Raw genomic sequence first — 14,789 nt, forward strand, 5'->3', positions numbered from 1 at the left:
GAAGATCCCCGGGTGGCGTGGGGGGCGACTGCCTTGAAAAGGAAAAGAAAAAGAACCTGCTTTCACGTCCCTGCCAGAACACGTGGAGGAGAGAGCGGCAGAAGTTTACCGGGCTTCTGCCTGCGAGGTGCCAGCCACCGTGGGAAGGCAGAGGACTCGCACCGCCCGCTGAAGCTTTAAACCAGCAAAAAGACATTTTCTCCCTCTTTTTTTTAAAAAAAAAAAAAAAAAAATAATCAGCTGCGCTCACATCATCGAGCTCTACCAGCCCTGCCTGGAGCTGTCTGTCCTGACACGCGCACATCGCGTAGAAACAACACGGCTCGTATGCCGACGATAAAGTCACACGATGCGGATCGAGGTCGTCTGAAACGGGCTTGTGAATATTTTGTGTCACAAACACCCCACCCTCCACCCCTCCCCAGAAAATAGGATGTCTTCTTGCACACTCAGAAAAACGTTACCACAAAGAGATGACTCATTTGCTCCCCAGATCTGAGCAACCTGGTCACAATACTGTGAACGTGATGCACGGGCCAGTCCTCCAAACACGGATTTTATTTTAGAACTGTTACTAACCTTCTCTAATTAAAGGAAAAAAACAGACATGCAACTTTTACTATGCTTTCAACAGCGTTTTGGCTGCCCTTGGTTTCACTCTTGCACTCATTTCTTGCAATCTTGTGCGTTCACAGGCAAAGCAATTTTTCTGACTGTTTTAATATGAGTGCAAGAATGATTCAGAAAGCAAAATTCAGAAACTGCCCTGGAACCTGAAAGTCATTTCGAGTTTCTTGTCTTCAGCTACACATACGCCCCACCTGCACCCTAACACACACACGTGCAGGCTAGGCAACTCCTGTTCAAGTGTATGCTGCTGAAAATAAAGTCTGCTTGCAGCCCGTTCTTTACTAACATTTGAGATAAACACTAAAAAACTTAAAGTCAATTAGCAGCACATCGCTTTCCCTTCTTACACACTTCTCCCTACCTGAAGTCAACTCCCCTGTTATTTGGTTCCATTACAAATTATTTTGTATCTGAGGCATAAAATTCTCAATTCTGTAGTGCTGGTTGAAATACAAACACTACAGGACTGTTTTACTTATTTTTTTTTAAGTCTGAATTATTTTTCTAAGCAATTAATACATATAAATTTTATTATCTCTGACTGCAACATACACCTGGGACTACCATTAAGTTGTGTGTTTCTTTAAACCGGGGTATCAATTTTATGTCAAATAGTGAATATTTGGTGTGCAAACCAAAAATTTACATGAATGGCTGTTTAAGCATCGTGATGAAAAAAAAGGGAGTTTTTGGTTGTTGGGGGGCAAGTGGTTTTTGTTTGGTTTCAAATCAGAAATCTTCAATAAGATACAAAAGGATTAACTGACATAATTGCACACTCAAGTTTTACAAAGCCTGTATTCCACAAGAAGACGTTCAAGAAATGGAAAGTTATCAAATAAAATCCTGTACAAAAAACAAACTTTGGAAGAGCATACACAAACACTCAAAAAACAAACCTTACAACACCAAATTTGCCTTTTCCAATATGCACCCTTTTTAGAACCTCTGTGAATTAGCTAGTGATTTGCTGTGTAGTTATTTTTTGCTAAAAAAATCAAAAGCAAACAAAAAAACCCAGCTCTTGAAACAGCACCAGAAGACACAAAAAAGCCTTGGGTTTTGTTTCTTTTTGTTGTTGGAAAGATGTGACTAATTGTAAAGGCTTAGATTACAAATTTTAAGACCATTGGCCCACTAAAATGGAAAACAATCTTGCTAGACAAGTCACGCAGTTTAAGGAAATGAATTATATGTAAATCTTTTGATAAAACGTTGCACAAACTCTTACTTTCAGAAACAAATTTCAGTTGGTTTGCAAACAAAGCTTCAAGGGGAACTAGAAAGAAAGGGTGGCTGGAAACAGTATGTAAACATTAATACGTCCTTCTGGGAAGAAAAATCTACTGTGAAACTACTGAACTTGATATAGTTGCTGGTTTATTTAGCATTTTAGCAAGATCTAGATGCGGCAATAAGCTGTCCAGCAGGGAAGAAAAGGAAAAAATAATCACAGCTACCAGGCTGCTTCAAGTCATGAACATCAGAGAAGAAACACAAAAGGTAACAAGAGCCCTAAGGAGATGAAAACCATGGCTGGAGACCACAATGATTAAAAGCAAAACAAACAGAAGAAAACTGATAAATAAAGTACATGTCTGGGGAAATTTTGGAAAAAACACAGTCAGCGGGAAGGAGAAATCTGGGCGAAGATGCTGAAAGACAGTGTACTGGTGCACAGAAAGTTAGATGTGAGTAGGGCTAGTGGTTTGTCACCAGAACGATATAAAAATTAATTTTCCAGCACAGAAAAAAATAGTTACGACTCAATTTATTAAAAAATTCCAGAAGTCACAGATGCCACGTACTCAATCCAAAATATCTTTATTTTGCAGAGATGAGCATTAAACAGCATGTAAATAATCGCTTAAGGCCATCTTCCCAGGTTTTGCCAGTTCAGGCTCACTTCGATGAGCTGTGGTTAATTCATCTTCTCGAGCCAAGCCTTTGCAGAGGCAGCAGCGCTATGCAGAAGCTCGTTAACAAGCTGTGTTATGTTAAAGACTTCCTTTTCCCCCAGAGCACAAGTGTCGCAGCACCCAGCATCCCAGACCCAGTCTGGCCACGACAAACCACTAGCCCTCACAGGAAAAGTTCCTGCCCTCTCTCTCAGATTCCAACCTGGGTCGCACTATTTGACAGATGAGAGGGTTTTTTTACTCCCGACCAAAATTACTTCGTACATAATTAACGTCCTGAATATATAAAGCATTCTGGGAATTTTTGTTTTAAATACAGAACCCACAATATTGGTGACTCAGCAGCATGGCAGCGTTACAGGAATGGCTGGTACACCGTTGTGCTTCCCAAGTGCTAAAGCGGAAGCGTGACTTCCCCAAGACAGGAGGCAGTGATCCGTCACTGGTTCAGCCATATCTGGAATATTTTATTCCATTCTATGCACCTTATTTTAAGACCAAGTAACGGAGTTCAGAAAAGAACAACAGAAGGAAACAAAAACCAGGCAGTGGCTGGAGGGACTTCTTAAGAGAAGGCATGATCTAAAGAAAGAAGGTGGTAAAGCAATGACAGGGAGAAAAGGGACATGGTGACAGCTGACAGATTTAAAGTATGCAAACGCTGAGGAAAAATCACTTACTGAACTGGTACAAAAAGACGCAGGTGTGTTTAGGAGGGTAAAATTAAAAAGGAAAAAAAAAGCCTTCGCTTTAGGCTAAACAGCAAACAAGTCTACATTGTCATCTATCAGCTAACCCAACAGGCCTGTTCCCCTTCCAAATTCTGTTGTTTCCCTGAAATATTCTCTGGTACTTACTGTAGCCAAGCTTGCTTGCTACATGTAGCTCAGGTACTCCACTAACCAGGGCAGAACGGAGTTACATTGGTTACAACAACCACCCTTGCTTTACATTTCAAAGTGCAAGTTTTGCAGGCTGGGCTCCCCTCAGAAGTAAAGCGTCTCTCGAGCATAAAAATTATCATCCTATATTACACAGCTATCACTAGTTCAGGTACAATCACCTCAATATCCTTTTTTTTGTCCCCAATGCACTGAGGAGGAAGTCTGACAAAGACATTTGTAGGACAAACCTCTCACTTACCCAGCACAGAGAAGGATTGTTCTGTTTCTTACAAATTAATTTTCTTCATCGATCTGCTCTAGTATTAAAATCTCCCAACAAAGAAAAAAGTAAGATCTGAATTGAAGATTCTCAGTTTCTTACCTTTAAGAGAATTCAGCGAGAACATCTCCATTACAGTGAAAAGGGTTGATTCCTAGGAAAGCAAGAGGTAGCAAAAAGAAACAGGAAGTTAGAATTAATATTTCCTTTGAGGTGTTTCCAGTGCTTAAGTGTTTCCAAAACTAGCTGTCTTTAGCACAAGACACAGCTGATAGTCCTCCACAAATTTCACCTTGGTGTTTATTTTCTGCCTGTTTCATCTGAATCCTGTGTGTATTATTTGTTATCCCGTTAGAACTGGCTGCTCTACACTCAAAGGAAGTGCCTTCTCAACCTGCAGTTTGTAGCTTTTGGAAGTGCTTCGTCTCTGCAGCAATAATGATTTGGGATATTTTTTAAAAAAACTTCAAGTCAGGATGCCAGAAGTAGGTGGACTACTGTCACTATTCCCCCTTTTTTTTTTAAAAAAAAAAAAAAGATAAAGATACGCAATTTTGATAATGTGCTTTACTGAAACTACGTTACACTTCCTACTTCAATTTCTTATTAAACAGCTTTCACTCAAATAAGGGAAAGAAAACAATCCACTGCGGTTTGGGGTGCTTCATCTGTCATGCCAAACATTAAATACATTTTAGGCACTCTTGGTAACAGAGTAACAAGGATTTCTGGCAAACCTGGATCAGATGGGTGAGGATCCTCATTTACACAAAACTAACGTTAACTATCCATATTAATGGCTATGCCTGTGCACACAATTAATATCCTACAATTATTATGCTTTCAAATTACTCACTTCCGCTTTCAGTGAAACTGATGACAGAATTACTATTTACTTCAGCGACAGCAAACAAGGCCTAAAATAACACCACTTGCAGAACAGAACTATACAGACACGACACCTTGTTCAGCAAGTCGCCCTCCTACAGGCACAAAAAACCAATCCTTGTATTTTTCAACGACTAAATAACTAAATAAATAAAAACACAGTTACTTGGCTTGTTTAGAAATGAAAAACCATACATGCTGTAGTAATTATCAAGATTGGCAGAGGAAAGCATCCTTGGTTTCACTAACTCACTGCACTGAGCAAAGTTAGAAAACTCTTTTGTGGTAGTCAAGCAAGATTCTTAAGGCTGAAGCATTCAACCGTGGAGCTAAGTCACGGGAGGAATGCAAATTGGAAGCGCAAAGAGTGGACCACATAGCAGCCTTGTGCCTCCTTCATGTAGGGATCACCTCAGTTGAGGTACAAACCATCTTAAAGCCTACAGTAGTATTTCTGATAAATTATACGAGTCCAGCATTACTCCGACACCGGACTGTGTCTTACAAGAGGAAGTCTTTCAATGCTCTGAAGTCCCCGGAGAGAGACAACCAGGAGTATGACAGGGAGTGTCGCAATATATTCTTAAATCTAAGTCACAGAGGTATCGGCCGTATCTTCCTCCCATATTTTTAAGCATGATAAAAATGGGAAGCTGTTTGCTTGCACACAGACTGAGTGTATTCCAGAGAGTACAGGGAAATTAGTGCACAACAGCTTTGTCGGGCCATGTACCATTCAGGCAGCTGAACTGCAAGGCTTACCTACAAGGCACAAACTAGTGGGAAAGAGAACAAAGAACATCTCACCTACACTGGGATGGGCAGAAGGGCACTTACAAAAATAAATGCAAGATAAAGTTGAAGAAAACGGTCTTTTCTGCTCAAGACCAAGAAAAAAAAATTGAAAACCCTACATGGATGAGCTTACAACATTAACAACCGAGAGCCCCACTGACAAGCAAGACTGATTATCAACAACAAAGCTGTTATTGATAATCACACCTGTAGATCCCCAGTTGAGATGGGGACTCTGACTGTGCAACCAGTAACAGCCCCACGGCTCAAAGTCAGCTCCTGTGGGAGCAGGGACAGGCCGGGGAAGAGAAAAAAGGCAGAGAGATGAAACAATCCAGGTGAGTCCATGAACAGAATCCCACTGATGAGGGATCCCTTTTATATTACATGGAGGGATGAGAGTAAAGCTCGAGCATCCAGTAGGAACACGGTCAAAGCCGAGAGAAAAGAGCTTGGATAGATAAGCTTAGGTTTAAGGTACAGGTCATTAGGAGATCAGCCCCTGCAGCATCATCACTGGATTACTCAGGACCAGATCTGGTGGATCTGAACACAGAGGATCCTGAACTGGGAATCAGTTTTAGCACAGCCAGCAGCCTGGTGGAAATCCCAGGGTTTTGTTGCTGAAAATTCTGATGCTAAAAAAAGGTGTTCAACTATGGCAGCTCCTTCACCGTTCATGGAAACGAAGGGAATGCATGAACATCACTGAAAGAAGGGCACTTTGGAAGATTCAAAATATACTTTGTCGGGCTCTGATGACAGGAGAGAGATATGGGGCCTCATCAGACACTGGATTTACGAAGAAGTAGAACACACTGACACAGAATTCTTACAGACAAGGCAATGGTACGTTTGGCATGAGAATCAACCATGCATGATGATGCCATCAGCCTGCAGAGCACCTCATGCAAAATACTAGAATCCCAGAAGGCGAAAGAGGCACTAAAAGTTTGTTAACAATAGACTTAATGCCTCTACTGCAAAGGCAAAGAGTGAAACCAGTGAGCGTGACAATGGAAACCGTTAGATAAATCCTCAAAGGTCTGAGAATTGGGTCTTTGTTAGGTTTCCCTGATCCACTTGAAAACAGCGACACGCACGTAGGAGAAGGCGGCACATCCCCAAGAAGAAAGTACATCAAGATGCAGTGACTATCGCAGAATTTCTGATTATCATCTACCGTGACATTCCAGCGGTGTACAAAGAGGTACAGCCCCACATGCTTTGTTGTGAGAACAAAGAAGAAATTGTGTTGTCCTACCTATCATCCACCCTCAAGGATCACCTACACTGGGATCCACGTAAAGCAAAAGAGTTTGAGTCCCTGCTATTTGGGCCAAAGAAGGGATGGATCTGTGCAAGAAACCTTTCCTTTACCAATCCTAATTCTGCAGGACTCCCGTTGCTGAACTCTGACAAGCTGGAAAGGAGGACAACAAAGTGCTGGAGGTAGGACTGGGCGTTGGATGCTCTTGGGCACCCACTGCTCATGAGACCAAGCGTTCTGGACTGAACGGGCAACCCAGAGTCACGGTTCCAATGACCGCAGAGGAAACAATGGTGCCACTACGGACAGCAGAATAAGTTATAGGAAGGGAAGGGAGAGACAAAACTAAGAAGAGAGCTGCGAGCCATGATGGAGAACAGCTCTGTAACAGGAGCAAAGGCTTCCCCACGGCACAGAACGCAAACCCGGGGAGAGCCCAGCTCCCAGGCCGTCTCCGGGTCGCCCCGTGCCGTTTCCCGACGCGGGGCTCAGCTCCCCGCTCCAACCGGGGCTCTCCCTGCCGGCAGCTCGCCCAAGACCCGAGGGGAGAGGCACCGAGGAGCTCGCCCGGCCGGCTCCGCGCCCCCGCCGGCTGCGCTCCCTGGCTCCCCGCGGCGGTGCCGAGCAGCGGCGGGCAGCAGCCCACGCCCCGGCCCCGCAGACGGCCGGTGCCCCATCCGCGGAGCATCCCCGGCCGCGCCGCCCCGCCCCGCGCCGTCCGGCCGCACAGGCCCAGGCCCCCGCACGGCCCCTTCCCGCGGGCCGGGGCTCCCCTCAGGCCGAGGCTCCCGCCCCCCTGGGCGGGCACCGCGCCCGGGCTCGGCCGCCGCCGCGCCCCCCCCCCCGCCTCCCCATCCCGGCCCCGAGGCTCCGCGCCGCTCGGCCCCGCCGCCGCCCCCCGACCCGTCGCCTCAGCCCCGCGGGTCCCCCCGCCGCCGCCACCGCCGCCGCCGCCCGCCCGGCTCCGGCTCGGAGCCATCCTTCCCCTCCTTCTCCTTCCTCCCGCCGCCCTTCCTCAGGCCGCGGCCCCCCCTCGGGCCTCGATGGTGGGTTCCGGGCCGCGGTCCCACCACGCACCGCGCGGCCCGAGCCCCCCCCCCGGGCGGAGCGGCGCCGGTCCCGCTCCCCGACACCGACCTCCTCACAACCAACTCTCTGGCGCCGGTCCGCCGCCGCTCGAACTACAACTCCCAAGAGCCCCCGCGATCCGCTTCCGGGGCGCCGCCCGCGGCCGCCGCCGCTTCTTCCGGCCCGTGCCCCGGATGTGAAACCTCCCGCCCCCCACGGCGAGCGGCACCGGAGTGCGAGGCCGCGTGGGGCGGGGCCTGTCCCTATGGCAACGGCTGGCGCCAATGGGCGGGGCCTCCGCCAATGGGCGGGGCCGCCGTGCTCCGCGCCCCGGCCCCGGTTCTTCGGTGGGCCCCGGCCCGTCACCGCCGTTTGTGGCGTCTCCTCCGCCTCAGCGCGGTGCGCGGCCCTGAGGGGAGCGGCTGGGGCCCGGTTGCGGGCCGGAGGCCGCAGGCCGGGGCCGGACCCCGCTCGCTTTCACGGAGCCCGAGGGTTGCGGGAAGACACAAGTGGCCGTGGGGCTGCGGGGCCGGGCCGCCTCCCTGGCGAGTGAGCGGCTGCGGTGCCGCTGGAGGCCCCGGAGCCCAGCGCCTGGCCCGGCCGGGCCCGAGAGGCGGGGCGGAGCGGCGCGGGGCGGGCTGCCCCGGGCCCGGTGGCGTTTGCCGGCGGGTTGTACGGCCTGCGGAGGCGGGGGGGAGAGCTGCCCGAGCTGGGGCTGCCAGCGCTGTTCGGCTCCGGAGCGATAAACCTCTTGCCCAGTTCAGGGGAGGCCATGTGGCATCATTAATAGATCAACATATTAAGCAGCCACCATCCTTAACAACCGTGTTAATATTTAACCAACTCACTGTCTGTATCCATCGGTAGAATCTTACTCCTGATCTTAAATATTCACTTACTGGTTAGAATTAGATCTGCTGAATATCCCCAGCGCAGGTGCCCACTGTCCTTCTGGAGCAGGGTTAAAACACGAGCAGGCTAGTTCCTCCTCTGGGACAGGACAAGGCTCATTGCTGCTTCTCGCTGGGGTAATCCTAAAGCGAGCAAAGCAAAGCCGTGTTCATCCCCTGCGTTAAGGTCCTGCTTTGTAATCATCACCTCATTAAACGCTTGTGTGCAGTTCCAGACGCTGCCCAAAGACACCAAGCGCCAACCCGTAAACCAGCGTGGAGGTCCTGCAGCGTCTCCTCGCTGTGCATGGCCGTGAGAAGCCAAAGCAGCAGGAGCATGCAAGGACTTGTCACACTCACGTTCTCAACAGCCCTGAGACAAAGCGTGTCTCTACTTTCGACAAAACAGGTGCAACGGGCACGCGGGTGCAACGGTGAGCTTCGCTCATGGGCAGCAGCAAACGTGCGGTGAGGTCAGGGGAAAATAGTTGTAGTCTGGGTGTGCTGATTTGCCATCGTGTTACTGACTCTCTGACAACGTGAACTGCACAGCAAGGCAAACCTGGGGAAAGGTTCTGTGTGATAACCCTAAACTCCACCTGGGTTTGATACAGGTTTTAGTAATCACTACCTAACAGCTCTGCATACAGAGTTCTTCACTTCTCTTTCTGCCCTTTTGTATTCACTGTAATTTTTCACACCATCACATAGTTATAAAATAAACCCTTTCAGGGTACCAGTCCTAAGAAGAGCTTTATTCTGGTGAGATTGAAATGACATTTAAAAATGTTCTTACTATGTATTTTCTTTACTGAGAAGCTCTGAGATGCCCAGGACAATTTAAGCTTACTGAATTTCTTGCTGTGGTCTGCAAGCCACAGCTCTCTTGGCATCAGCTGTACAAAGGACACGAGCCAAAACACGATGGAAAGGAAGTCATGTAAGGGTAAGAGTGTGTCAGACCAGATTTTCCCTTAAATTTATTGGCCTGCTCACAGAGCCAAAAGCCTAGGTCAGGCAGACTGAAGAACGGGTGTGGGATGGGAGGAAATGGCAGAGAATATAGAAAATTTACATCTCTAGCAGATGCTTAGGGGTCTTCAGCTACTGCACCTTTATTCAGAAGATAGAGCAGGAAGTCCAGTTATTTCTGTAGACTCCAAAGGCCAAAAGGTTAATGGGTAATCCTCATCCCCCTGTAGCATTTACAGATAAGAACAAGGACAATAAAAGAAAGTGTTAAGATAAGGGGAGTAACTTAAGCCATTATTACCAGCTTAGCTTAAAAAGTCTGCATAATCATTCAAAAGTCATCTGTTAAGAAGTAAAGCAATTTGTTTCTGGGTGCTTAGAATGGAAAATGGCTTTAATACAATGACTTTGTAGAAAATCTGTCAAGCCATCTAAAGCATGATCGCTTAATTATAGTTCTCTACTTACTTCCTACTGATTACAATATTTTTATTAGTATTACTTTGTACTCTCTTTTCCAAGTAACCGAAGAGATGCTGCAAAGGCTGTTTTTAGCCAAGATCTAAATACGGTTTCTCAATCCTTGTAACTGTAAAATAAAGATAAAAACCATGGACAGTATTTTGATTTTTTTGTTCCCAAGCTTTGTTTATTTAATAATCTATTTCTGTACTGAAAAAAACCCTTAAAGATACCATGTCCAACAGAACTAACAGAAAACAGTTTCCTGTCTATTGCCCTCTAGTTAACCAAACTGCTGTACAACCATTGCAGCTCCTCTTTGTATCCCTGCCCCATCTGCCACCCAGCATACCTTAGATCTTCACCTAGACACCTAAAAATCCATGGATTTTTCCCCAACCATATCCCCTAAAGTGCCCCTTCTCGGTTAACCTCTCTTCTGCCCATGACCCTTCACTGTCAGCTGTACAACAGACATCAAGCAGTGCAAAAACCATGAAAAACACTATGTGACCGTAGCGTGCAGATTGCTTGAGCCTACACCACTGCACGTGGGAACGGGCTGACTTTACTCCTCCTTCCACAGGAGAACTCGGTACCTCTGCATTTTTTAAATGCCTCCCATTGAGTCGATTTGAAACTAGTTAGCAGGTTTAAAAGTTAGCAGAAAAGGGATCAGGTAGTCAGTGCCATCTGAGGGACAGTGGTGCTTTAGGGGAAAAAAGATATCCCCGTTGCCCATCCTTAAATGAGAATAGAGACCTATCTGGTTGATTATGTCTCTTTCCCAAATGAAGTTCCTAACAAATCGTGAAGATACTGTATTAAACCCCCCCCCCACACACACACACACAGAAAAAGACTCTGGGTTTTGAGACTGCAAACTGTTTGGTTTACAATGAGTGCAAGCAATGAAGGCTTGTCATTCTGGTAGAACATCCTTCTTAATTTGATTTTCATTTATTGTCTTTTATTACAACCCAGACATTGTAGCTCTCATTCAGTGAATTAAATGAGTAGCTGATATTCTTTTTAGACCTTTTAAGATTTAACATCTTTCCAATCCAGTTACATTAGACTTCCTTGCAGGCTTGCTCATACTGTTCTGTGAGTGGTCATACTTGCCGTTTGTTTTTTTTTCTTGTAGCAGTCCAAGAGACAAAGGGCCTAATAGTATGTTAATGTAATTTTATAGCAGCTTATTGTCAGAAGAGCTCAGACTGATTGCTGCTCTTTCTCTCACAATACCTGGAGGATACTGAAAAATATGGTAGCATAGAGGAGAGTGTTTCCATTCAAGCTTAGGCTTTTTCTGTATTAAAAGGTTAATATAGTTTTTGGAAAAGCTGTGAGGATTAACTTGAAAAGTTACTGTGAGTATTTGATTGGAAGGTCAGTTGTTATTAATACAATTGTTGAGCTCATCATTGCTACCAGAAAGTCAGGAATCTCTTTTTTTTTTTCTACATAGAATGCTACCAACAGCTGCTGCAGCAATGTGGAATCTTGAAGGCAAAGTGCTGTGGCTTAGTAAAAGTCAAATACAAAATCATTGAATTTAGCTTAGGGATGACTTACAGAAACCAAACTGTGGAGAAAGTGAGTGTAACTATCCAAATAAGAGGTGGAGAAGCTAGTAAACCAATCCAGCTGAACAGCATGCCTCAAGAGCTCTTTTGACTTAAAACTGAATTATTTCATAAATGAAAAGGTGAGATTCTGCTGAAGCTAAAGAACATAGGCTAACAAGCAATGTATAAGAAAAGTTCAACTTCTGAGGTGGAATTATATGAACAAATCACTGAAGTTGTTAAACATAACAAAAAAAAGTATTTTAAAGACAGTAGAAGCAGGAAGCCAGTTTAAAAAAAAAAATACAAATGCAAAAAAGGAATAAATCTGTTTGGCCTCATACACTAGTTGTAAGCAACAGAACAACTAAGAAAGATCATTTCCTGATCCCCGGTGTTGTGGAGGAGAATGTTGACATTCACTGCTGTACCTTTTAAAGCTGCTGGTAATCTGGATAACGTATTCAACGTCAGAAAAGTAGATACTGGAGCAAACTGATAAACTGCTTTTTAGATTAAGTCTGAGAATTGTGAAAGAAAATTGTGCAGTCAAGCTGCTAACAAAATATAAAAAGTGCCTCTAATGGAAGTTGTTAGACTGGATTGTCAGCGGATAATACATCATGTCTTCTTTGTTTTATATGAAACTCCATGCTTTCATTTCTAATATCTCTTTATGGCTTTCATGATGAGACATGACAGGATGTGGGTAATTCTGGGACAGTAAAAAAGTTACATGGGCTGAGTTCTGTGCTGGTCAAGAAAAAAATGCATGGATTTGCCCCCAGCCCCCATTATGAAATAGTTATAAAACACCCAGTAGTATCTCACTGTATTAAGTAACTTTATAATCTCTTCCAAATTAAACATTAGTATTAGAAATAGAAAAACCTTAATTCCTTGGAAGTGGACTGGCTCATTAGGGATCTTGGAAAAAACACCTTATCTTTACCTTCTTAAATGTTCTTTTTTTCCCTTCTTTTTCCATTTTTTGCCTTGACTCAGGCACATTTTTGTGGTCTAATATTGTTAAAATGGATACAATTTGCTTCTGAATTACATTGGCCCGAAAATATGACTAGCAATGGCATTATCTCTTCAGCTGCAGCTGTACCATCAAATAAACCTTTGAGAAAAGGTTTTGCGTGGGCAAATGAGACAACTGTGAGAATTAAATTCTTAAATGTTGCTTTGAGCTTTTTGCTTTGGCAAAAATATTTTATCAGGTACTAAATAACATTATTATAGACCGTGTTCTCAGTCTGCTACAATAACATATAAAGCTGACACAAACACCTAATAAAACACGATAGGGTACAATAGTTAATTCTTCTGACCATTTTTCAGTAAAACTGCAAATAAAAGTATTACTGTCCCTTCTTTAAATAACATAAAACATCCCACCTTCTGATGAGCATGTGTGAAAGCATTGCTTCTTCGCTCTTAACGTTTCTTCTGGTGGTCTGTGTCCTTTGGGAGCTCCCTGCAACTTCTTTTGGGTGGTTTTCAAGTGTTACTTTCCACAGAACAGATTCCCAGTACTGTCAATGCCAACCCTGCTTAATTGCTTTCTGCCTTGCGGTGTTATTCTACAGGAAACTACAGAACGGTTAAGTCAGGAAGGTGTTGGCTACAAGAGACTAGAGACCAGACCATGATGTATCCATGAGACTTTGGTTGTTGCTGCTTTGATTTCCCACACAGCCCCTGCCAGCGGAGGCTCTCCCTGACTCTATCCAAGATCTGCTGAGGCAAAGGGTTATAGTCTTAGCTTTCTTTGCTTAAGCGAGCCGAGCTTTTCCAATTTTGGCCACTATTTGGGATTACCAATAGTGACAATTCCGCTCTGGAGAGCCGGTGGTTTCTGAGCTACCTGCTGCGGAGAGCTGGTTCCTCCCTATGGCAGCCCTCAGAGCCGTGGGTGAGCCGCCAGCACGGAGCACCTCCTTCCCTCATGCCCAGACAAGATGGAAAGCCCTCAGGGAGTTGGCTGAATGTTGACTTTTTGTTATTTGGGCTACATTACTCACAGGCTGAGATGCTTTTATAATTGGATGAGGACATAAAACAGATCGAGGGTGGAGGCTGGGCTCCACGCTGGAAACAGGCCTCGTACTGGATGTGTTGTTTCGCTCTGCCCAGGGCCTCGCCCTGCAGAGCCGTAGTGGGCGGCGGGGGATCGCTGCCAGCTGCAGAGCTCCGGGCCGGGCCTGCTCTGCGCTCGGGAGCCGCAGCTAGCGCGACCGGACGACACGTTGCCGCCTCCCTCAGGCACCCGCCCTGACGGAGAGGCATCATTTTCCCCCCACTCCTTATATAGCCTCCGGGGATAAGGCGGGCCCACAGTTGCGATTGGCTCATCCGCCTGCTCCTCTGGCCGCCCCGCACGTGCCGGCACTGTTTACCCTTCCCGGTTGGTTCCGCCGCGAGCGCGCGCTCCGGCAGCCAATGGGCGGCCGGCACCGCTGCGCGCTTGCGCAGTGCGGGGGCGCGGGAGGCGCGCGCGCTCCCTCTGAGGGGCGGTGCCGTCTTCCCGCTCTCGGGCCGGCATGGCGGCGGCCGCAGGCAGGGCCTCCGCCGTTCCCAGCCTCTGCCCGCCGCTCGCCGGGCGGGTCGCAGCCGCGCGGGGCCGCCAGGCCGCGCTGTGGAGCCGGGCGCGGCGCCTCCGCTGCCGGTTACGGGTGTTGCAAGGCCGGCAGGTGGAGCGGCACGTCCGGCACCAGCTGGCCGGATTGGTGCGGTACCTGAGGCGGGTGGGCCCTCCCGGCGGCCTACCGCCCGCCTTGGGGCCTGACCTGCGGCTGCTGGCGGGCAGCGCTACCGCCCGCCTCCGTGCCATGCAGGGCGCCTGCGACTCGGACGCTACCGGCAGCAGCAGCGGCTCCGGTGAGGAGAGTGAGGCGGACGGCACCGGGCAGCGGCAGCTGGCCGCGGCCTCCCCGGGGTGAGTACGGGGGTGCCGCGGCCCTTCCCCGGAGAGGAGCCTCTTGAGTATATCCTGTGGCTTTTGTAGAGTTACTTAAGGGGTCTGGCCGCTCAAACGTCCATTTTCGGGTTATTTAAGTCTAAAACATAATTTTAATAGTAATTCTGAATGTTGGGGTTTTAATTGTGGTAAAAGAGTGAGAAAACTTTTTTCTGCCGTCCCTGTTTTATCATC

The 14,789-nt window shown here is 47.0% G+C and overlaps 2 protein-coding genes across 2 annotated transcripts in view; one reads left to right on the forward strand and one right to left on the reverse strand.

Annotated features, from left to right (window-relative positions):
* The window catches only part of DHX30 (DExH-box helicase 30), a 28,747-nt gene extending 24,880 nt beyond the window's left edge, over positions 1 to 3,867 (reverse strand). The window contains exon 1 of the mRNA XM_074901036.1: positions 3,816 to 3,867. Coding sequence (XP_074757137.1) covers positions 3,816 to 3,846 — 31 coding nt within the window. The 5' untranslated portion in view covers positions 3,847 to 3,867. The remainder of the gene's footprint in view (positions 1 to 3,815) is intronic.
* A 10,311-nt stretch (positions 3,868 to 14,178) lies between these two features.
* The window catches only part of LOC141956723 (KAT8 regulatory NSL complex subunit 1-like), a 35,328-nt gene continuing 34,717 nt past the window's right edge, over positions 14,179 to 14,789 (forward strand). The window contains exon 1 of the mRNA XM_074897525.1: positions 14,179 to 14,573. Coding sequence (XP_074753626.1) covers positions 14,179 to 14,573 — 395 coding nt within the window. The remainder of the gene's footprint in view (positions 14,574 to 14,789) is intronic.

The sequence above is a fragment of the Athene noctua genome, chromosome 2 (assembly GCF_965140245.1).
Source record: "Athene noctua chromosome 2, bAthNoc1.hap1.1, whole genome shotgun sequence".
Lineage (NCBI taxonomy): Eukaryota > Metazoa > Chordata > Aves > Strigiformes > Strigidae > Athene > Athene noctua.